The sequence below is a fragment of the Meles meles genome, chromosome 2 (assembly GCF_922984935.1).
Source record: "Meles meles chromosome 2, mMelMel3.1 paternal haplotype, whole genome shotgun sequence".
Taxonomy (NCBI): domain Eukaryota; kingdom Metazoa; phylum Chordata; class Mammalia; order Carnivora; family Mustelidae; genus Meles; species Meles meles.
In genome coordinates this window covers 5,708,444-5,733,148 of record NC_060067.1, presented here as the reverse complement: position 1 = coordinate 5,733,148, position 24,705 = coordinate 5,708,444, and the positions used below count along the sequence as shown (strand labels likewise).

At 43.6% G+C, this 24,705-nt stretch overlaps 1 protein-coding gene across 1 annotated transcript; it reads left to right on the top strand.

Moving 5' to 3' along the window:
• Window positions 1-14,622: 14,622 nt before the first annotated feature.
• Window positions 14,623-23,647, top strand: CCNG2 (cyclin G2). Its single transcript, XM_045997669.1, has 8 exons — window positions 14,623-14,751; window positions 15,671-15,808; window positions 16,505-16,642; window positions 18,079-18,329; window positions 18,518-18,596; window positions 18,684-18,782; window positions 20,895-21,100; window positions 22,230-23,647. The coding sequence occupies exons 2-8, from the start codon at window positions 15,671-15,673 to the stop codon at window positions 22,348-22,350; spliced, it is 1,032 nt and encodes a 343-aa protein (XP_045853625.1). The 5' UTR covers window positions 14,623-14,751; the 3' UTR covers window positions 22,351-23,647.
• The last annotated feature ends 1,058 nt before the right edge of the window (window positions 23,648-24,705 follow it).

The window sequence follows — 24,705 nt, the reverse complement described above, 5'->3', positions numbered from 1 at the left end:
ACTGAGCCAAAGTGAATGTTTTCTTCCTCATCATTTTTCTTTGTGCTGTTTTAGAAAACTTCCCGGAAGTGGCAGAGTAAAAACTAATATATAAGCAAGAGGATATCAACTGCATTTTGGATACCGCTATCATGCCTAGCAAGTCCCAGTCAAGCTCTCTTCGAGCAATGGGGAAAATCTTCTTCCAAAAGAAAATTGAAGCAGTCAGAGTCTGTCATGAATTTAGAGTGTGTATGCTAATGTATTTCTAATGTTAGGATAGGACGTGATATAAGTGCGTTTAATTGATTGTCTCGCACCTCAAAGTAATGCCGAGTCATTTACTGACACCATATACCATTCTTAAAACTTAAAAACTGACTGATAATATTCATACAGGATTTATTGTTCCCTGAGAACAAAAACAATGAATTATCATTAGCAGCGAGGCAAATATATGAGTCACACCATTTTTTTTCAAATAGGAAGTTGATGATCACAACAAACCCATATACGAAAGGAAATAAAACATGTGGCCTGAAACAGAAGGCATGTGTACACTCTCGAGTCATTGAAACCCAACGATCAAGTTCCTTCAGTTGCATTAACAAATAAACAGGTGTTTGATTCCCAATACTTGTGCAACTGGCTAGGAAAAGATCAGAAGTGACCATGATCCAGTGGCTTCTGGGAACACACAGTTACTATATATATATTTATGGAGAAATAAAACAATATCTACTTGGTTTACATTACTGTCATTTTATATGCCACATACTACAATACACCAAAAATTTTATACTTTTTAATTGTATATCACTTAAGTTTCTTTTTTTTTTTTTTTTAATGGAATCATATAAATGGTTAGCATCACTTGGAGCCAAATTGTCCCATACAGCTGTCTGCTTTCCCTGGCATGTTGCTAATCTGAATTTGGGTCATGATCTTCTTGAAGATGTCTGACCTCGAGGGCTGTAGGGGAAGCTGAATTAAGCCTGTGAGAAGTAGCACATGGTCTTCTCCATGGTTACCCACTTTGTCCGCCTCTCAAAAAGCATGGGAAAAAGACAGGTGGGTGGAGACAGCCAAACCCATCTGGTTGTAGAAGGGGGTAATAAGGAAGGACAGAGTACAGATTTGTATACTGAATAAGAAAGAAATAGGTCATGATTGAATTGTCCTGATATGAAGTAAGCAAGCATTATTAAATCTTATCAAACATTTTATGAGTAATAACCATCAAATAATAGTGACGTTGATCCTTGGGCTTTGCAACAATATTCTGAGCACACAGAATCTGTTTACACAGTTTGTGTTCAGGTTGGCTCACCCCGTTAACTAAGAAGAGCAGGCTCATTTTTCATAAAGGAAGTTAGCTCTGGAGAGAGGAAAGATCTGTTCTCTTGCCCTGGCTTCGTGGGTGTCCAGTTTGGGTCTCTCTCAAGTGCAGGTTGTTGACCGTGTGGACAGTTCAGTATAATCTGTTGTGAGTATTTGAAGAGTGACTCAAAGCAATTTTCCCCCTGATATGGGTAATAAGTTATGATAAGAAATAATAGTTACCCTTCTAAGTCCTCACCATCCACTCTGTGCTCAAGTTTTCCTTATGCTATTTCATTTAATCCTATAAAACTGTGATTTCCAGGTAAGAAAAAAGGCTTTAAAAAGTTAAGTCACTTGCCATGTAAGTCATAGAGATATTAAACAATAAAGCTGAAGTTTGAGCCCCAAATAACAATAATAATAACAATAATTTACATTTGCTTAGCCCTTTATGGTTTACTGATAGCGTTTATATCTATTCTTTAACTTAATCTTCCCAGACAATCTTGTGAGATAGTCCGGAGTTATTTCCCATCTTTACAAATGTGGGATTGGAGACTTTGGGAGGTCCCTCAGCTAGTAGGTGTCAGGGACAACATACAGAGCTAAGTGTGCTGGTTCCAGGTTTCAGGATCTTTGTTTCTTTCGGGATCTTTGTTTCTTTCCTTTTTTTTTTTTTTTTTAAGATTTATTTATTTATTTGAGAGAGAGAGAGAGATGTGCACGGGCACACACGCGTGCATATTAGAGGAGGAGCACGGGTAGAGAATCTTCAGGCAGACTCCCGGCCGGGCAGGGCTCCAGCCCACATCCCATGAAATCACCATCTGAACTGGAACCGAGAGTCAGATGCTCAGCGGATTGACCCACCCAGTCGCCCCTCAGGATCTTTCAACTCTTAGACCCCTGACGTCAGGCATATGCATATTTATTGTGAAATTAAAGTCTGTACAATACAAAGGAAAATGTAGATCTTGTACTTATCCAGATTATTCAGGCCCTGTCGTTCCAGCCACCCCACTTTCGCTTAATGAAATGAAAAAGAGTGAAGGGTTGTTAGTGAACATTAGCATATATAATATTTGAAATATGAGATCCAATACAGTTCCTCAGGTGTGATACTAGAAAGCTTATATTCTCTGCTACTTATTTCATTATCTTTCCTAACTGGTGAAACACAATTGAAGTTTCTGAAAAGTTTTGTTTTTCTAATAGTTCTCAAAAATGTTAGAAAACAAAAGCATTTGTCTTACTCCTTTTAATGTATTATCATTCAGCAGTCATTTAAACTTTAGATAAAAATCAAGTATTAAGAAATGGCTTTCATTATTTTTTAACTATTATTTAAAATTTTTTATATTTTGCCGATTTTGAAATATGTCAAAATTGCATAAATACACTGCTTTCAGCGTTAAAAGTCTCAAAGTTTGTCTCGAAATTAATCACCTTGATAGAGGAGTAAAAGGTTTATATTTTTAAATAAACTTGGTTTCAAATTGGTAGGGATGGCAAGAGGATGAAAATCTGATATAAATAGAGAAACGGTAAATTTAGAGTTTCAAAGAATTCACCAAAACCATTAACCATTCTTCTTGGATATCTGGATATTTAAGCTCACTTCAAGCTATGTATTTTTAATTTGATTTCTACACAAATTGACAATTGAGAACTTCTAATCGGTGGCTTCAAATGATGAGCTTGAGAAGTGGATTTCTATATTCAAGTTAGAGCTTTTAAGTATATGTGCCGCCGAAGTGAGCACATCAAGTTAGAGTGTTTTAAAACCCATTTTATTAACGGATACAAATACCTAAGGAGGAACACACACACACACGCATGCACACATATGCCCACATATGCTTTGTACATACACATGTGTGTATGTGTGAGGCAGAAAATTTCAGGATACCCTTTCAACTGAAGCAATAGTATTCCTTGCCCCAGGTCTTGTGTTAATAACCAAAGATGACATATTATCGTGTTTCTGAGTGTACACACATATGTACGTATGTATTTGCACGTATGGTATGTATTAATTTTAAATTAAAAACAAAGCTTTGTCCCGTATAGCAATGATATGTTTAAGCATAGGAGCCTTGAATTTTCTAGAATATAATCTCCAAAATCAAGCAACCGGAGAATTTTTATGGAGCATCTGCTCTGTGGTTAGCTTTATATAAAGAAGAAAATACAGAGGTCTAAGTCATTCTGACCCTGATTGTTATGGATCGCGAAAACAGGTGACATACTGGCGAGGACGTGCTGCCACAGGAACTCTCACAGAGACAGCTGATGGGAGCGGAAATTGGTTCAACCGCCCCGGAAACCCAGTGATGCAACTCAGTCCAGTTGAAAATGTTCATGCCCTGAGATCTCAGCGTTCCACTTACACGAATCTAATATGGAAAAACTCCTGGATGTGTGCACAGAAAGGTGGGGGGCATGGACTGCAGACGTTTTTATAACGGTGATGAATGGGAAAGAAACCCAAAGGCCATGCCCAGTAAGGTGATAGAGAGTGGCATGTTCATACGATGTGACATGTTATTGTGATTGCTCTAGCTGTAGGCAAACATGCAGGTTGCTCAAAAACATGGAGTTGAGCCGGGGAGGGCAGCAAAGTTAACAGCATTCAGTGTTCTGAGGCTGAGCTCCCATTCAGGTTCTCTCCTAAAAAGGAAAACAAACAAACGATTTTGTTAAAAGAAGTCACGGAGAAATGTATTCAATGCGATTCCACTTACATAAATTCAAACACGAAACAATATATATTATTCAGGGCTATATAAAAGGCAATCTATTTTTTTTTAAAGATTTTATTTATTTATTTGACAGAGAGAGAGAGAGAGAGAGAGAGAGAGACAGATCACAGGTAGGCAGGGAGGCAGACAGAGAGAGGAGGAAGCAGGCTCTCCAAGGAGCAGAGAGCCAGACGTGGGGCTCGATCCCAGGACCCTGGGATCATGACCTGAGCCGAAGGCAGAGGCTTTAACGCACTGAGCCACCCAGGCGCCCCGGCAATCTATTTTTTTTAAAGGAAAGGAATGACTAACTGAAAATTTAGTACTAGAACTACTTTTAGGGAGAGAGAGTGGGGGATGTGGCCTGGGTAAGGCATCCGGAAGTTTCAAATACCACTTATATTCTACATACTGATTTGATATATATGTGATTTGTACAACTCTAGGGCTGTGTACAAAGTATAGCAACAAGCCCCTGAAAGAAGTTGTATCAGGAGAGGGAAGGGAGATTAGGTAAATCTGTACAGAGGATGGGGTTCTTGCTTGCTTCTAAAAAAGTTGCTTTTACCATGTGACTATATCTACTGTGGATATATAATGGCTTGTTTTATCAAAGGTCTTTAAATTGTGTGTCAACTATATATTCTTTCTTGTAAGCATATTTCACAGCACAATTGAAAAAAAAAAGTCAGAAAAGAGACCAGCAGATTTTTACGTCACCACAATAACATTAGTTGTGTTGGATGGTTTGGTTATAGGTGATTCCTTTTTCTACATCTTCTGTAATGTGTTTTTATTATAGTCATAATGAAAATATATTCAAGTACTCCATTTATAGGGAAATGGCAATATTCTGACTTAGCCTAAATAAATCATAAAATGTAACTTGGAGTAGTTTTAGTTAAGATAATGAATATCACAAATATCTGAGAGATACCAGTGTTAGAAGAGCATCTTGAAGGTGGAATTTCTACCACCGTGTACTCTTGAGTAGTTCAGACGCTGCTCATCTGTTCTTAGGACAGAAGCAGCTCAGTTTTAAAAATGAATATATTGTGGCACCTCGGTGGCTCAGTGGGTTAAGTCTCTGCCTTCGGCTCAGGTCATGGTTTCAGGGTCCTGGGATCGAGCCCCGCATTGGGCTCTCTGCTCAGCGGGGAGACTGCTTCCCCCTCTCTCTCTGCCTGCCTCTCTGCCTACTTCTTTCTCTCTGTCTAAATAAATAAGTAAAATCTTAAAGAAAAATGAATATAACATTTTGGGTTGAAGGAAGTAGATATAGTCACATGGTAAAAGCAACATTTTTAGAAGCAAGCAAGAACTCCCTCCTCTGTACAGATTTACCTAATCTCCCTTCCCTCTCCTGATATAACTTCTTTCAGGGTCTTGCTGCTATACTTTGTACACAGCCATAGAGTTGTACAAATCACATATTAATATTGTTATTTATAGACTTGGTTCTCCCCTACTAGGTTCTGAGCTCCTTGTGGGCAGTGTCTAACCGTAGTCACTTAGTCACTTTGTATCTTTTATTTCTACCACTGTGCCTCCAATAGAGCAGCTGCCTGGTTAATGTTTTTTTTTTTTAATTTTTTAAGAAAGATTTTATTTATTTATTTGACAGAAAGAGACAAGCGGGAGAGGGAACACAAGCAGGGGAGTGGGACAGGGAGAAGCAGAGCCCGATGCGGGGATGGGGGGGGTCACTTAACGATTGAGCCACCCAGGCGTCTCCCCTGTTAATGTTTATTAAACTGAACAAAGAAGCAGCAAAAATCTAAAATGCAGCATGGGCTGCATTTATAAAATACATGGCTCCAAAACCCTGAATATTCTAGTAAGCGAATCTTCATGCAGAATGAGTCAATAAGTTTCTCTAATGTTTCAAGATCTGTAGATAATGTTATTATGCCATCATAGCGCTTACAAACGTTGCACAACACAATAAGCACCGTCAGTTGGTCACCTCTGGGCTCATGCCAAGTGAAGTATCTTCCACATATTGTATTTGTGCTGCCCCTCCCCATCTCCACCTTCCTTCTGTCCAGCACAGGCTGTAAGGCTCAAAACTGCTATTTTTAGCAGTTAATGATCAGAGAGCTGGACTTCCTCATCAGGCTCTGAAATTGGAGAGCATAACCAGACATGGTAGGGCAATCAGAGAGTTTGCTGCTCACAATCTCCTGTTTTTATTTTATTTTAATTTATTTATTTAACAATGGATGAAGTGAATTTTTTTATTTTTATTTTATTTATTTGACACACAGAGAGAGAGAGAGCACAAGTAGGCAGGGGCAGGCAGAGAGAGAGAGAGGGGAAAGCAGGCTCCCCGCTGAGCAGAGAGCCTGATGTGGGGCTCGATCCCAGGACACTGAGATCATGACCTGAGCCAAAGGCAGAGACTTAATCCACTGAGCCACCCAGGTGCCCCATTCTCCTGTTTTTATAAAGATAAAAAATACTTATACGTCATAAAATGGACAACAGCCCAAATGTCTACAAAATAGTCCGGTATTAGGACCAATAAGAACATAGCAGCAATTTCCCTCTGGCACCGAAATATTTGCCGGCTACTGCTATGATGTACTCACATGATATCTCAAGCCTTTAAGACATCTCCCTGCAATGTCTAAAGAAAGGCAGAAAGAAAAGAGCCTCTTTTTTCTTCCCTTCTTGGCTTTCCTGGGATTTGAGTGGTGCTCAAAACAATTGGCCTGTTTTGTTAGAAACACTTAATCCAAACTCCAAGGTGAAAGGTTAATCCTGGTAGGCCCAGTCTCTATCTGGACAATTTCTTTTCAGATTAGTTTGGTAGAGAAAAGTCAGATTTCTCTTGCTATTTGAGAGAACAACAACAACAAAAGAAAAACACAGTATGAAAGTATGCACGTGAATAAGTTACTGATTAATTTTCCTAAGAAAATATCCAAATCCAAATTGTCTTGGTTTTGGTTAATCTAAACTACTGATGCAACCATTTTACATGAATTTAATAAGAAATACACTAAATGGTGCAAGCTTTTGTGCGATTTGGAGTTTTATTCTCTTTCTTCCTGATACCAGAGTAACTATGGAAAGTAGTGGTTAAGAGCGTGGGTCATGGAATCAGATGGTCTGTAGCAAACACTGAATCTGCCACTGTCTGGCGTGGGATCAAGTTACTTACACTCTCTGGACCTCCATTTCAGCACCTGTATGTGTCACAAGCATTAGAATTATGTCGATACACATAAGTCACTTAGTAGAACGCTTGACCGGTCATTATTGATTCCCAAGTGTGGATTTGCGGTGAAGCTAATGAAATGTAGCTCACCCTCGCAGCTTCTTTCTGAGGTCTCAGGATGGGCTCTAGCAGAGCGTCCTCATACATTTCTTTTCCTAGTTTTGCAAAAGAAAAACATTTTAACGGTCTCGGTTAAGGCTGCTGTCTCTCTCTATGTCAAATTCCGCTGTTCCATGTTCTCTTGTGTTTGGAAGTGCTGGAGCGTGGGCCAGTATGTTGGGATGTGGCTAAGGGGAAGTTGATCTGGGGACACCAATCTGAACTGGGGACACTGTTTTAACTGAAATTTAGAAACATGCAAATATTATGTGTGAGGATTGATGTCTTATTTAAGAAAAACTTTATCCAGTCTTTTCATGTATTATGATATCCAGAATGAGTTGTGAAACTGAAAGAAATGTTTTAAGATACCAATAATTTTTTTTTAAAGATTTTATTTATTTATTTGACAGAGAGAGATCACAAGCAGGCAGAGAGGGAGGCAGAGAGAGAGAGAGAGGGAAGCAGGCTCCCTGCTGAGCAGAGAGCCCGATGTGGGACTCGATCCCAGGACCCTGAGATCACAACCTGAGCCGAAGGCAGTGGCTTAACCCACTGAGCCACCCAGGCGCCCTAATTTTTTTTTTTTTAAATAAGTCATCCTAGAGGAAAGACTAAATTTTAAAAAAATTCTATGGGAAATTGTAATCTTGTGAAGAGGTAATCAGAGAGTTTGGAGCCAGAATATTTGGCAAAAAGCTTTATAACTATACCTTAGCAGTTTATTAATAAAAATTTCTTGCTGGGGCGCCTGGGTGGCTCAGTGGGTTAAAGCCTCTGCCTTTGACTCAGGTCATGATCCCAGGGTCCTGGGAACGAGCCCCGCATTGGGCTCTCCGCTCAGCAGGGAGCCTACTTCCCCCCGCCCCCCCCCTCCCCCGCCTGTCTCTCTGCTTGCTTGTGATCTCTCTCTGTCTGTCAAATAAATAAATAAATAAAATCTTTAAAGAAAATTTTTCTCGCTGATTTGGTATAAAATATTGACATTGATCAAGATAACATAAAACATAAATATGCTTCTGCAATAAGGAAACAGACAAGCTAATTACTGAGTATGGCCAGTTTTCAGTGATGTCCTCAAGTTTTACAGCTCATACTGTGAATGAGAAAGCTCACAATGATCTTTGTAAGTGGAAAAGGAAGACAAAAGAGTTGAGAAGGATTAGAAGATTCTACAATGCTGACTTTGAAGATAAAGAAAGGGGTCATGAGCCAAGGAATGTAGTTCTTTCAAGCAGCGGGAAAAGTCAAGAAAACGTATCATCCATAGAGCCTCCAGAAGGAATATAGCCCTGCCGACACCTTGATCTGAGTCTAGTGAGACTCACTTCAAATTTTTGGTCCGCAGAACAGTAAGATAATAATACATTTGTGTTGTTTTGAGCCACTAAATTTGTGGTAATTTGTTACCGTAGCAATATGAAATGAGTTTAGAAATGATGTGATTGCCAAGGATAGTTCATGAAAGGAGATGCTGTGTTCACCTGGTTTTCTTCAAGCTTTGTCACCAAGCCATGAGGAAACAGAAAGACCACACAGAGAGACCACAAACGTAGGTGTTCTGGCCACCAGCCTCAGCTAAAGTCACAACCCTCTCCAGACATGTGAGTTGAGCCTGCCACAGGATGGCTCCAGCCCAAGCACCCTCTCAATGTAGCTTCGTCAAAGTCCCCGAGAAAGGACAGCCTCGCTGAGCTCAGCCGACCCTAGAACCCTGAGTGATGATAATCAAATGATTGTCGTTTTAAGCCACTGCGTTTTAGGGTGATTCACCTCAAAGTCATAAATAACTGGTAACAGTTAATATATGTAAACTTTTAAAAATTTACATTTTTTCTTGATTTGCTTCATGTTAAATATTCACTTTCTGACTTCATATTAATTCTACTCTTTTTGCTAGAGAGAACTCCTCCCAACTGTAAAGCTTCAACCCCTCCATAACAATTTGGTTCTGGTCTTGCACGTAGCCAGAATTTCCTATTCAGAACGTGGTTAAATAGCATACTAATATATGCAATTAAACAGACCTGAGGATCTTGGCTATAAAGCTATCTTTCTTTTTAGAAAATAATTCAAAAAAACCCTTCATTTTGAAGATACTTTAAAGCATTAACAAAAGCAAAATTTAAGCTTATTTTACTTATTCATATCATCTTAAATGTCAATTGCCTCTTCATTTGAGATCAAAATAAGAGATAATTACTTCCACAGAAAAGGAAAACTTCCTTTAGGATTAAGATGATATATTCAACAGATGTCTCCTAAATGATTCTTTGCTGACAGTACCAACTTCCCATAGCACCGTGATGGCAAGAAAAGACAGGAAATATCAGACGTAGGTTACGGTTCTCAGAACAAATCATAAAAGAATAATGTGTCATGTAAATAACATAACACAGCCTGGGTCATTTAAAATATATTTGCTTTGCGACAGACCCACCATTTTGAGATAATCGGCTCCGATTTCAAGCATTGCCGTATTATCAGTGGCATATTCCTTCAGCAGTCTCTTGATACCCCGTCAAAGCTACTCCATTTATTTCAGTTAACTTTTAGCATAACGGAAAGGGTTCTGGATACTAAAGTAATGCGTTGGGACAGTGAGGTCAAATGCACATGGAGTTCGAGGGTTTCAGAGATAGTTTGCAGAAGGCTTACTCACGTGCCGGCTAGTGGAGCTGGGAGGGTCTAACCTGGCTGGAAAACCTGCTGTGCTCATCCGGAAGGTCTCCACGGTGCGGGTAAGTCCCTCAGTTTCAAGACTGAGCACATCACTATCTCAGAATTAACTGTGTTATGAATATCACTAACCGTTGCATTGATAAACACTCCCTTGGAAAGATACAACATGCTTACATTATTGACAACAACAATAACAAGGGATCTAATATGGTAAATAGATTATAAATGTTGAATTTGCTAATTTCAGATTTGGAGTTTGTCCATGAGAAAGTCTCAAAGGAGAACCTATGAGATGTTCCCTCGTTTATTCTGATGGCTTGAAGAAAGGGATGAATTGTCTGCATATAAACTGTCTCATTCTTTCCAGTTCAGATTAAAAACGTGAGCACTTGGTTGAAAAAGCTGAGTCACGACAAGATGGCACCGCAGGTTAGTCTAAGCTTGCCCTGTTCCTCTCCCTCCAGCAAGCGCTCCTGTCCTCTTTGGCAGGCTCTGTGGGCAAGGGTAATGCAAACAGGAAGTTTGGGGCTGCAAAACACCTCAGTGAGAAAATAGCCAAGACGTGGAGCCAGAAAGAGTGAATGGGGAGGAAAGGGAATGCTGTGTTATGTCTGCTTTACCAGGCCGGATCCTGAGTTCTTTCCTTTCGGGCCTGCTTTCTACCGAATTCCTTTGGTAAAGTTAGGGATGGTCCCTTCTTTTTCCTCAAGAAGTAACAGCATTGTGCAAGTCCTAACAGGGAAGATGTATACAGTAAAAGGACTTTTACAAATGTTTTTATTTAGGGACGCCTGGGTGGCTAGGCAGGTTAAGCGCCTGCCTTTGGCTCAGGTCGTGATCTCGGGATCCTGGGATCGAACCCCACATCGAGCCTCCTGTCGAGTCCCACGTCTGGCTCTGCAGTTGGCAGGGAGTCTGCTTCTCTCTCTGCCCACCCCCTTCCCTGCCCGACTCATGCTTGCTCAAAAGCTCTCTCTTTTTCTCTCAAATAAATAAAATCTAAACAATAACAACAACTGTTTTTATTTAATATTTACATATGAAGAAGAAACAATTACCCCCTGGTGACTATTCCCCCCTATTTGTTTTTTGGATTGGAAAGTTGAGGTTCAGGACAACTCACATCATTCAAGGTATTTAAGGTGCTATTTCTATTAAGGGAGAAAGCTGGGTCTCCAAGTCAGGTGTTCTGATTTCTTGCTTAGAGCTTTTGCCTACACTTCCGAGATACCAGGGCATATTCCGGGACTCCGTTTTATTTACGTATTTTTGTATCCCTGAGCTTAGAATCATGCCAGGCATCGAGTATAAATTCATTAAATATTAGATAAAAAGTTAGGATTTATTGTTTAATACTTTCCTTTGTGAGGAGAAAGATGCTATCTCAACGTTGTATGGGAATTTTGGCGCCTTACACAGTTGGGGAAGTCCGAGTATACAGCAGGAAGGGAAGCAGGTTCAGAGGTGCGTGCCCACACTCTGTTTTCCTTCCAAGGTAGACACTCAAATGCTGAGTGGTTTGAAGGACACTCCTCAGAAGTCACGGATTCACTGAATGGCGGCTTTGTTTCTGGGGCCGTGCTACTGCTTATTTCCTGCTCTGTGCCCACCTTCTAGGTTCACAGTCTCAGATGTCCCTGAGGACAACAAGTTCCCTTTCCGTCCTTCATGAGGTTACTGGGGACAGGGTGTCACCCAACCCCACTGTGCTGGAGGAGACCAAGTATCTTATAATGAAATAAATCCCCTCCAAGTCTTTCCTGAGGACTGCCAGATGCCTGATTCCCTATTTTGTATGGGTGTTTGATGCGGGAAAGTGACCCCCACGAAAGCTTAGGAAGGCCTGAAAGGCAGCTGACAGGTGCCTAGGGGAGAATGTCCTTTAAATAAATAAGACCAACAGTAAAAAGTAGCAAAGTAAACCAAAGTGATAAGGACAGAAAAATAGAGCCTGGAGAAAGTCTGTCATTTAAAAAAAAAAGTGAAAAATGAAAAAATAAAGGCTGTAATAACAACCAACCAAAAAAATCAGCAGAACAAAAGGAGAAAACTCGCATCATTTTCTGCCCCAGAATATCATCATTGTTGAAAGGAGGTGTTTTGACACAAAGGATGATGTTCAAGTAGTTATACTTGACCAGTATTTTTTAATGATTGCCATCTCCTTTATCTTAGAGAGGTTAAGTGGACTGAAGTGAGCAAGGGGCTCCATTTGGGACAACTGGATCCGTCTTTTCTCCTGTACTGAACAGAGTCTGCCAAGACCAGGAAACTGAACACCACCTAGCAAGCTTTCTTGTCTTATTCTCAGAGAACTGCTCATCATTCAAAAGGCTTCTTGATAAAAGATACAAAAAAAAAAAAATTACCAATTATGAAATATCACATAGTATACATTTTGTGTAACTTTCTAACAGTGATCTCAGCCAAGGGCAATTTCTTGATCTCTTCCTTTTCGCCTTATGCCATCTCTATTTAAAAAATCTACCACACAGTTTTACATTTCCTCTTTCACATCCCTTATTTTATATCTTATGTTCCTTTTCTACCTTTGCCCTCCTACTTGAAAAAAGTCCCCAAGCGCCGTTGGGTTTTGGCCAGTCTCCTTACTCTCATGGTGCATGTTTTCTGTCCACCTGCTTTCTGTCTCTCTCTGGAGCTTCTTTATACACTGCAATGAACTGCCCGCCATGCAATTCTAACCTTAGTTTTATTTTCCATGTTAGTTGCATACCCTCATTCATGGTTTTCAGCATAGATTTCCAGCAAAAAAGTTTATGTCAAATAAAAACAATAGCTTTAATGATGTTTAAAAAAATCACACAAGTATTGCACAAAATTAGGCAACCTGCAAACCATTTAAAAGTAACCTGTTAATGCAATTTTCGTTCTTTTCCAAAACCCCGAACAAGGCCCGGTCTCCCCGAAGCAGGATTTGCTCTTCCAATCCCCTCCCCCCGTTGCTGCAGATTCTGGTGCGGAGTCCCGGCGCATCCGTAAAGGGATCTACTTCTGAAACTGTTCGGCTGTCTGGGACGAAGATAAAACCGCTTCTAAAGCTCTGTGGGCGCCTTCGTGTATTTCACAGGGACCAGGACGATTCACAGAAAACGTGCAGGAGAGCAGCCAGCAGAAATCTGTTCCTCGGGCTGGAGGACTAGATGGGAGCTCTGGCGCGAGCCCTGCCTGGATCCGTGCGCCTGGCCGGCGGCGGGACCGAGGAGGGCGAAGCCGGTCGCCGGAGTCTCCTGTCCCCAGAGACACCCGGTGCGAAGGTTTCCTGGCCGAAGGCACCTCTGGTTCTGCTTTTGGCTCCTCCTCAGGAGAGGTGCGGCCTCTTCGCGGCAACGTTAATGATCGTGCACAGTAAGTGATCACTTACGGGTGGCCGAGGAGCCAGGAGCCTCGGGGGGTTTCCGTTCGAGCAGCAGCGCGACCGCCACCCCCGGAGGCCGGTACGGCCTTGATCAACGTCCGTGCCCCGTCGGCGCCCGCGGGCCAAGCCCCCTCCGGACGGAAACAGGTCAAGGTCCATCCATTACAGAGACCAGTGGCGACGAGCCTCTCGCACCCATCACCCGCCGTCAGCGACTCAAGGTTTCGCTCATCTCGCCGCGTCCATCGTCTCATGTGCCCTCCTGGTACGAGGAGCTGAAAAGCGACACGGGAGACGGCAGCGCTTTACTCGCTCTTTCCCGCAGGCACCCCACGGTCTCAGAACTTGGCAGGTTAGAGCGAGACGGACCGGCAGCACAGAATAAAGCCTGTCCCGCTACCACAGCTCTCTGGAGGCAAGAGGGGACACTGCGGGGACCGGCGGCGGCGGCCGGCAGGGCCTGGACCCCAGGGTCAGGTCTCTCTGCCTGCGGAGCTTCGGGCATGCGCAATCCGCGCCCCAGAGTTGCTAAGGCCCCGAGGAAGATAGAAGCTCCGGATGAGACGAAAGCCAACCAGAGGGTTCGAAGACGAATCGGCCCGCCAATCCGGACTCGCGATTGCATCAGCTGCTCCGCGTTCGAATCGCTCGACCGGTATCCAATCGGAGAGCCGGCTGCTTTGGGCGGACTTTTCAAAACAGCAAAAGCAAAACAAATGGGGACCTTTAAAAGGTGCACTGCGGCCAGAAACTATCTCCTTCCGCCTCTCCAACCTACCGGTCCTTTTCCTTCCCCGTCCCGGATCAGTCGCAGAAAGCCGACTTCCAGCTCTCCACCCTCCGCCCGGGACCCAGAGGGAGAGGAGGCTCGGCCAGGCCCCGGCGAGGGGACGAGGGCGCAAACCCGGCCGCGGACCCTGGCCCAGGGCGGGACTCTTTTTCAAAGTCCTCTGCGGCAGCCGCGGATCCCTCCGCGGGGAGTCACGTGCCCCGCCCCCTTGGGGGCGTCGAAACTCAAAACAAAAACACGGGATCTGCTCCGGCCTCCGCGGTCGAGGCAGCTGTGCCCGCCGGGGACTGGGCTCGCGGGGTCGGCGCTGCGCCCCAGCTGGAGGGTGGGCGCCCTCGGAGCAGGATGAAGCGCGGGCTGTGAGGCGGCGGCGGCGGCAGGGGCTGGGGGCAGGGTCCGATGCGGGTCCGGGGGCAGCGCTGAGGCGGCGGGTCCCCGGCCTCCGGAGACAGGTTCGGACGCCCCCGCCGCGGCCCGCGGTCGCCGGTGGTCGCCGGACCGTGACGCCGCGGGCTGGTGGAGGCGCGGCTCCGGCGCGGTGAGTGGGCTCGCGGGGACCGCGGGGTTTCTTTGTTCGCGGTGGGGACTGGGCCGGGGTGGTGGCGGCGTCCCCCTCCTCAGCCCGGGGGCGACTGCAGCCCTGCCTCCGCGGGCGGTGGGCTGCGGACGCGGAGGGACGCTGGCGGGAGGGGGGCAGTCGGGGAGGCCGGAGACAGTCCTTCGGCCGCACCCCCCCATTTTATCTCGGGGGTCGCTGGGGTGGTGCTTCCTGGATTGACAGCCCCGGGGCTCGGCGCGGTGGAGGCGCCTGGGCGCCCGCGGACGGACGGTGTCGTGCGGCACGGGCGGACCGCACTGTCGGGCCCCGCCGCCCTCCCGCTCTCAGACCGCGCTGTCGCCCCTCGGGTGGGTCCGGGGCCGGTGGATCTGGGCCAGGCTCCGTCGCGGCAGCTGCGGATGGCTCGGAGGCTGGACGCTGGCGAGAGGGGCTCCCGGAGCTGGGCTCCCCGGGAGAGGCGGGGCTCGGCAGTCTCCTCCCCCCGCTTCTTTGTTCGGTCGCGAGACCCCCACCCCGAATTGTGCGAAGCGCCCACCCCGGCCCCAGCGCCTCGGCGGCCCCGGGGGCTTTCGCGGGGAGAAGCCCCTCCCCCCGCGGCCTCGGGTGGGGCGGCCGCCCGGGACCGGCTTCCTGTTTGGGAGGCGGCCTGGAGGCCGGGGCCGGCAGGTCTGACCCGGCGCTGGCCGGCGGCCGGGCCGCGGCCCCTCCCCCTGCCACACCTCCCCGGAGGCGGGGGAAGCCTGCGCTGGGCTCGGGAGGACGTGACGGATCCCCTCGCCCGCTGCTCCCCGGGGTGTGCCGGGGCGCGTCCCGCCCGAGGTACCGGCGCTGGCTCCTTCCTGACCCCAACCCCCCCCCCCCCCGGGTACCCCCTAACCGCGCGGTGTCTTCGCTGCAGATGAAGGACCTGGGGGCAGAGTACTCGGCGGGTCAAGAAGGGGTGCAGCTCTTCGGATTGCTGAGCCTCTATCTGGAGCAGGAGCAGAGATTCCAACCTCGGGAGAAAGGGCTAAGCTTGATCGAGGCTACCCCGGAGGTAAGCGCCCGTAAGAGCTCCTTCCTCACGCCGCTGCCCGGGCTCGGAGGAGGACGGCTCCCCCTGTCCGCGCCCCCAGTTGATTCAAGGTTAAAGATTGCAGAGTTTCTTAAGACCAAAATTTGTCTTCTGCAGTACGAGGCTGCATCTTACAGGGTTACGCAAGAACGAGAGTGTCATTAGCTCCAGAGAAGTGTTTCCTCCGATGTGTCGCCCGCAGCCTGCCCCTTCTGGGTGGGAGACTCCCCGGGAACTGAGTACTTCGTTTGTGGGGATCCCCTCTGCCCGTGAGATACTCCACAGTAGGCTCTTAGACTTCTTATTTAATAAAACAAACTATCTCTGTTATAGGGGAATTATTTCTGCTGTAATCCTCTGGAGGTGTGACAACAGTTCCCTTTATATTGGATTGCTGAAGCTTTTTTATGCTGTGCGTGTGTGTGTGTGTGTGTGTGTGTGTGTGTATATATATATATATATATATATACATATTTTATGCCGTATATTTTCAAAAAGCCACGATATAGATGTGTGTCTTGTATTTGAAAAAGTGTATCGTTAGTTATATGATACCACTCTTTCCTCCCATAGTCTTGAAGGTTAAGGAAAAAAAAGACTTTATTTGATTCTAATTGTGTGTATTTATCCATCTAGTTCTAGGAAAGTCATAATTTTGGCTCTTGGTTTTAATTGCAGGATGATAACACTTTGTGTCCAAGATTGAGAAATGCCAAAGTAGAAGATTTAAGGAGTTTAACCAACTTTTTTGGATCTTGCACTGAAACTTTTGTCCTGGCTGTCAATATTTTAGATAGATTCTTGGCTCTTATGAAGGTACTGAATCACTTTTGTATATGCATCTTTATCTTCCTAAACCTAGTGCTCAGCACAGTGCCTAGCATACAAGTGTTTGATAAACGTTTGACAAGTGAATGTAATTATGTCACTTCATATAAACATTTTTAATTGGAATTATGACCTTCAGTGCCAAAGGGAGGGACTACAGAATTCACTGTGTTGTATTTTATGTTTCACTGTTACCGTTGATACACCTTCTCTTTGATAATGTGACAAAACGGAGACCGCTGTTTTTAGGTATTACTTAATGTACCTACGCAGTTCTCAGAATGAGGTTTTTGTATTTTTATCTCCCATCATGTTTCTCCTGGAGCTTCATTGCTTCTAATACCGGAACATGACAAATGGAAGTATATGGGTATATTAAAGGTGACCTTCTGCCTTCCCTGCGAGAAGTCTTTTCAAAGCAGGGAGCCATAGTCTTACTAACCAGCAACTGTTAGAAAAATGTGGTGATTCTTGGGCCAATAGGATTGCTGTCAGCTGCTGGGTCAGTTTTCAGGACACTGACAAGAAAAGGGCAGCCATCTGTCCGCGGCAGCTTTTACGTATGCTCCGCTCTGCACAACTGATGCGGTATTTCTCTTGGCCAGATTTGCACTGAAATGTGGGATGATACTTAAATAGAGAAGATAAAAAGATAAGTCACAAGTATTATGTTTATATCCAAAGAAGTTTATATTGTCTTGGTGTTGAAAGGCTTTATTTTGGGAGAGACTACTATTACGAATTTCGTGTTTGAAATACAAAGTATGATTCAGTGTTAGAAACCTACCTTCTGGGGTGCTGGGTGGCTCAGTCGGTTAAGTGTTTGCCTTTGGCTCAGGTACTGACCTCAGGGTCCTGGGATAGGGCCCCTTGCTCATCAGGGAGTCTGCTGCTCCCTCTGCTCTCCCCCTGCTTGTGCTGGCTCTATGTATCTCTCTCAAGTAAATAAATAAAATCTTTTTAAAAAAATTTTTTTAAAGATTGTATTTACTTATTTGAGAGAGATCACGAGCAAGGGGAGGAGCAGAGGGAGAAACAGTGCCCTTGCTGAGCAGGGAGCCCTATGGAGGACTCCATCCCAGGACCCTCGGATCATGACCTTAGCTGAAGGCAGAAGTTTTAACCAACTGAGCCACTCAAGGCTCCCATATAAGAAATCTTTAAAAACAACAACAACAACAACAAACCTACCTTTTGAATTTGCATTTAAATTAAATACTTAAAGTGCCTTTTTAAAATGGGAAGTTAACTCAGTTTAAAATGTAAAGATGATTCAGTATAATTGTGAGTGAGGGTAAGTACTTGAAGCAGCTAGATAGTGTTCTGTCTTAAGAGTTAGGGACATCATTATAATACCCTTGGGGCCTTGTTTGCTAAATCAGAGTGATGGTTGTTAGAAGAAGCCTTCGTTTTTTGTTTTTCAGGTGAAACCCAAGCATTTGTCTTGCATTGGAGTCTGCTGTTTTTTGCTGGCTGCTAGAATAATTGAAGAAGAATGCAATATTCCATCCACTCATGATGTAATCCGGATTAGTCAGTGTAAATGTACTGCTTCTGACATCAAACGGATGGAAAAAATAATTTCAGAAAAATTGCACTATGAATTGGAAGCAACTACTGCCTTAAACTTTTTGCACTTGTACCATACTATTGTCCTGTGTCATACATCAGAAAGGTCAGTGGGATGACAAAGAAAAATTTTGTACTTAGCATCGCTGTAGCTAACAGTTACAATGCCAGTGAAATTTGTATTTTTGCTCTTCTAAATTTTTAACTTGGACTTTCAACAGCAAATTCTTAAAGTCATTTAAATCTTTGGAGGTTTAATAAATAAATATTTTGTCTTATCTTCTCATTGTCTAGGAAAGAAATCCTGAGTCTGGATAAACTGGAAGCTCAGCTGAAAGCTTGCAACTGCCGACTTACCTTTTCAAAAGCAAAAGTACGTTGATTTCTTACTTGCATATGTCTCGCTGTTCCATTTTGAATTAAAAAAACAACAACTTCTTTTTCTTTTTTCTTTTTTTAGCCATCTGTGTTAGCTTTGTGCCTTCTCAATTTGGAAGTAGAAACGTTGAAATCCATTGAACTATTGGAAATTCTTCTCCTTGTTAAAAAACATTCTAAGGTAAGTCATCTTCAGTTCTTATTCCTGAAAGCAGATTTCTCTCCTGATGTTTCATTTGCTTTTCCCTTCTGATGATTTAAACATTAAGTAATACTTTATGGGGCTCTTAACTTTTGTACTTTTTCTTGTCTCTCAAGTGTTGAGGTTGTCAAAATGTAGCTTTGTCGCAGACAGTATGAAGCTGCAGGGGAACCTGAGTACTTAGCGTCGCTTCTTCCCGTGTTCAGAAGTTGTCCTTCTCTGGCATTCTCGCCAGTGGGTGACATAGCGGTCCACATCGCTACAGGCGCATTGTCTAAAATACATACTAGTTAGTAGACTTAGTAAAAACACTAATGGCAGGCCATTACATGTGTAGGGCTGAATTGTCATCCCACTAGTGGCATTACCAAAATAACTTAGCCATGTTTTTCCTTTTAAACCTCTTAGTTTGGCCCACCCGAGAAGTTTTGCAGTCAGGGGTGTTAGCACTAATAAGGAGTGTTTTGGCTTTTGTTAGGACAGACTCAAGCACTGGGACTGGGAGTCCAGGTGGACCAGTAGAATCTTCAACAGTGATAGTTTGGGTAGCAAAGGCTCGCAGTCAGAAAGCTGGAGGACTAGTAGGGTTTGGGAAACATTTAAATGTAGGCTTACAGTTAGACTGTCTAAGGCGATAGCAGCAGGAATAAGGATATCCAGCTCATATAGTTTTGGAAGTCAAGCATGGAAATGAGTCAGGGAGTCACAAATGACCAAGATTTGAACCTAAATATTGATGCCATCGAGGGAAGTTTGGGAGAAATGAATTTGTGATCGAAGAAGCATCATTGTAGGTGCTTGCAGATCTTTGAGATAGGTATTTAGCAGATACTTGGCAGCCTAGAATAAAAATTCAGGATAAGTTACAGTTGGAGATTGAGATTTGAAATTTCTCATGAAGAAATAATAGTAGCAACCATCAGAAACTTGGGGGAGTTCTTTCTTAGGGGTCAGTTGAAACTCTGGGTTTTCACTGTTGGTGATTTACCCCTTAGGAGGCGAGGGAAGGAGGGGCTATGAGACAAGTGCTCCGTCAGGTTGGAAGAAGGTTTCCGAGAAGTTGCTGCTCAAGAGTGTGGAATTTCAGTGAGCGACCCAGCGTAGAAAGAACCGAAGGAGGCTGTTAGATGCGGCCTCAGGAGGTGTCTGTAGAACGAGCAGCGAGTCAGCCAGCCTGCAGGGGGTCAAGATGGAGCTGGATTAGGTGCTCATGGAGACCAAGATGACACAGCATTTTCTGTTGCTGATGAAAGTATTCGTGAAGCATTTTCTTTTTAGCAGATAACTTCTAGTTTTCAGTTAAATCTTGAATTTATTCATAATTTAAACCTTTAGTAATACCTGGAAATAGCTTTTTTTTTTTTTTTTTAAAAGATTTTACTTACTTTACATAGAGCGTACAAGCAAGGGGAGCTGCAGGCAGAGGCAGAGGGAGAAGCAGGCTCCCCACCGAGCAGGAAGCCTGTCGCAGGGCTTGATCTCGGGACCCTGGGATCATCACCTGAGCTGAAAACAGATGCTTAACCAACTGAGCCACCCAGATGCCCCTATCTGGAAATACCTTGAGTGAAAATGTATTCATTGAAATAAGTTGGGGCACTCCTCAGCGGGGGAGGAACTGTGCTCTTTGGGGGAAATGCCTCTTTAGTCATGTTGCTAACTTTTCCATTAGCATACATCTGGTGTCCTAATGTAAATGCATACTCTCAGCAATCCACACAGTGCTATGTTCTAGAAACCTAAATTATGTGAAATTCCTCTCACTGAGACTGTTAAAGAATATACTTAATAATAGGTTGATTAACCAACCTAATATTTTTGGGTCAGTGTATTTCCTTAAAATAGGCAAAGATTTTTATTAGGGTCTATGTAAATTATTTATACCTATAGTGCTCCTCCCTTAAACCATTGGTTACCAGATTTTGACTGCGGATTAGAATCGCTTGGGAGCTCTAAAAAAGTCTTGGTGCCCAGGTTACGTTCCACCTCAGGTAGGAACATCTGACGGTGAGAGCCGGACGTTAGTGTATTGTAGGCATTACAGGGTGATTCTAAGGTAGCAAACCTCTTCATTAAAGTATTTTTTTCCAGGTTAATGACGCTGAGTTCATTTATTGGAGGGAGTTAGTTTCTAAATGCCTCGCCGAATATTCTTCCCCTGAATGTTGCAAACCAGACCTAAAGAAATTGGTTTGGATCGTTTCGAGGCGCACAGCCCAGAACCTCCACAACAGCTACTACAGTGTTCCTGAGCTGCCAACCATACCAGAAGGGGGGTGTTTTGATGAAAGTGAAAGGTAAGCAGGTTCCTTGACTAATTAGACTTCCCTGTAGTAAATAGTGCTGCTTTTATACTCAAAATGGAACCTGGGAGTATTACAGGGTTTTAGAGAAAGCCCCCACTCCAATAGCATCATTTCTTCAGGTGAGAAAAGAGCTAGAGGTCAAGTAGGTGATTTAGAAGTACACCCTCCCATCCCCCCCCTTTTTCTTTATTAGAAAAGACAAAAACAGGATGCTCTGTTAGTACGTCCCCAGGATGTGTAACTGGACGTTTGTACCTGTTGACCGCTTCCACCTGTGCTCATCCCCTGCCTCTGGCAACCACCGGGCTATGAGGTCTGGTTTTTGTGTTTCTCATTTTTAGATTCCACACTTAAGTGAGATCATACGGTGTTTGTCTTTCCTGTCTGACTGACTTCATTCCTTCCCTTTTCGAAAACCGGTTGTCTTACATCTCCCTTGCTCTTTGAAATAGAGTTCAGTTTAAAAACGAACCAAACCCGAAGTGGCACTCTGGCCTTCTCAGGGTTGTGGGGATCCCTCACGTGGTGCGGTGAGAAGAGGGCGTGGGTGAGACGACGGGAAGATGAAGGGAAGCACCACTGCCGCCGCAGACTTCCCGGGATACTGCGACCATTTTGTCAGATGCCATTGTCTCGTTCAGTTAATTTTTGTTCATAAGATGAATAATTTTCTTTGGTGATTTCATGCTCTAGTGATAAAGAACAAGAAGTTTTCATTTTTATAGCTGCTTGGCTTGCGCGTATCAGGGATACAGTTACTAATGCAAGAAGGCCCTCGAAACTGTGGTGGGAGACACGTTGTCCTTTGTCTCCACTTACCGGGTTTGAACTGCTTAGAATTGTATAGTTGCTGGTACTTACTAATTGGTACCAGAACAATAGTTTGGCAAATAGTAATTTGTCTCAGCCTCTTAAAATGTGTGTTTTCTAAGGAGATTATAATAGATTACAGTTGATTTTAGGAAGTCCGTATAAGTTAAATTTTGTCTCTGTAAGGCTTAAATTTTGAGGACAAAAATCCTGAAACTGGAGGTACTTGTTCCGTAGTTTTACTTGGCTTTTAAAATCTTTAAGTATTTTCTCAGTGGAATCTTCTTCTTTGTCTTTTTCCCCCCCTCAGTGAGGACTCCGGTGAAGACATGAGCTGTGAGGAGAGCCTGAGCAGCTCTCCTTCCAGGGACCAAGACTGCACTTTCTTTTTCAGCTTCAAAGTAGCACAGACACTGTGCTTTCCGTCTTAGAAACCCGGCTGTTCCCGGAGCGTGTGTCCAGGTTTCAAAGCAATTAATGGGGGAGTAGGTAGTTTTCTGGTCCGTCCCCGTCTAGACAGGAACCGCATGGGCGGGGACACCTACCTTCTATTTATTCAGATCAGATCTGGCCTATTTTCATATTTAATCCTAAGCCATCAAATGGGTTAGTGCCTCTTAAACGATTAACAATGTTTGACACATTGGCACTTTATTTTTCTCATCGATCTTTACTGTTTTGGGGAGGAGGGAAGGTGCTGATACCTTCACTTTGTTACTTTTCAAGAAGATTTTTAAAGATGAATAGTGTAGCTTACCTTAAAACTATTTAGAAAGCACCTGTCTTTATTTAAACAGATTGGGAGTGTCCGAGAGCGCACGAGTACTTCCTTCGCAGGGACTGGATGACCCTTGAATGGTTTCTCATAGATGTCCCCTTCTCTCCGGTCTCAGAACAGAGAACACACTCCCCAGTGTCAGGCCCGTTTTGTTGTTTTGTTATTCTTTACATGATCACTTACTCTCTGATGCAGACTCTACAAACTTAGGAATTACAACACTGACGTTTCTGTGAATTTTAGTATGTAATGTGTTAATCGAGGTTTCTGCTGAAGCAGAAACACTTGACAGGCTATGGTTGTTAGATAGTTGCATTTTTAATGCCTAAGTATTGTCAGGCTATAGTGTTATTTTAATGTTATTAAAACAGTCCATAATCCGTTAGTTACGCATGCACCCGTGTGAAAGCCGTGCAGGACGTTGAAGAGAACTAGTGACTGTGGAATTGATAAATGTTGCTCTGGAAACATATTTTACTTCTTTTTCTTATATTCAGAAAGTCTGCATGATTATGTTACTTCCTTTGTAATTCACATTTCAGAAATAATGGTATGAGTGTATGGGTGCCAAGACTGAACATGAAGGTTAAAAAAAAAAAAAGTTAAATGTTTGTAGTATTCTAGTTTTAAGCATATCTGTGTGGTGGTACAGCCATAAGAATAGGGATTTACAAACTCTGTACACATGAGATTCTGTACAGAGAATTTTTTAACTTTATAAATTGTATATGAAAATGTAAATCTTAAAAAATGTACAGAAAATACTGTATTTTTTTACCCTGTGTGTGTGGTAGTCTAGTCTCATTGCATGTAAATATAATTTATTGTGTATTCTGTATTATAATCATACATTGATGAGTTTTTTAATGGTACGTCATCATTCATTGGATGTTTTCTGAAGTGGATCTTTTTGAAGTAATGATAGATTACAACTTAAAATAAAAATGTTAATTCTACTCTTTGTTTGCAGTTGTATCTTAATATTTTGGTTCAAAAGAAAAAGTGCTTGCTGTGTCTGCATGGGAAGGCTTGGAGTGAGGCTGGAGTGCCTCCAAAATAAGCTCTCTCTCTGGTTACCAGAAGTCCTCTAGGTAGTGTTTCTTCATCACAGTTTGGCCCTCAGCCTTGGAGATCCTGAAAGCAGATCTGTTACTTGAGAACTGACCTCTCCCTGGGGTGGACTCATGCGAAACAAAAGAGTGATGTGTTGACCTGAAGGCCTATTAGTTTATAGTGAAAGGCAGCAGGTATCAAGTACAGCAGGATTCTCAGGTTGGAAGATCAGTATGATTCTTTTCTGCAGACAGGCCATGCTCTGATCAGAAGGTTGCTTGGCAAGTAAACGTGAGAGTGTTGTGACTGACCCTGCCAGCCTCTGGCTCTTTGAACCTCTCTTCCCAACACTGAGGCTTGTTTCGCAAGTCATGGTGCGGTTTATTTGGATGACGGGGGATATGTTCCACCTCTGGTTTGATTTTGTAGACCTTTGTTTTCTCTAGTTGGTTGGAAAATCATACACTGAATGAGGTTTTCATGTAATATTAATACCTCTTCTCTCTTAGTGATAGGGCCATGTTTTCCTAACTCTCCCAGTGGAGACTCTTGGCTTGAGGATGACTTTCCCTTCTTATTAAGCCATGAGAGTAGATAGTAGACAGTATATTCTGCGTTCAGACTTTGTTTCGTTGAGATGTGAAAGTTATTTGTGGCTTTCCAAATCTTAAAGCCCTCTTCAGTTCTCCAGGATTTTGGCTGCCCTTTTTTTTTTTTTTTTTTTTTTTAAAGATTTTATTTATTTTGACAGATAACAAGTAGGCAGAGAGAGAGGAGTGGGTGGGTAGGGGTAGCAGGCTCCCCGTGGAGCAGAGAGCCCCATGTGGGACTCGATCCCAGGACCCTGAGACCATGACCTGAGCCGAAGGCAGCGGCCCAACCCACTGAGCCACCCAGGCGCCCCTTTGATTGCTTTTACTATTTGATGGTCTTACTATGTAAATCTACACGCACG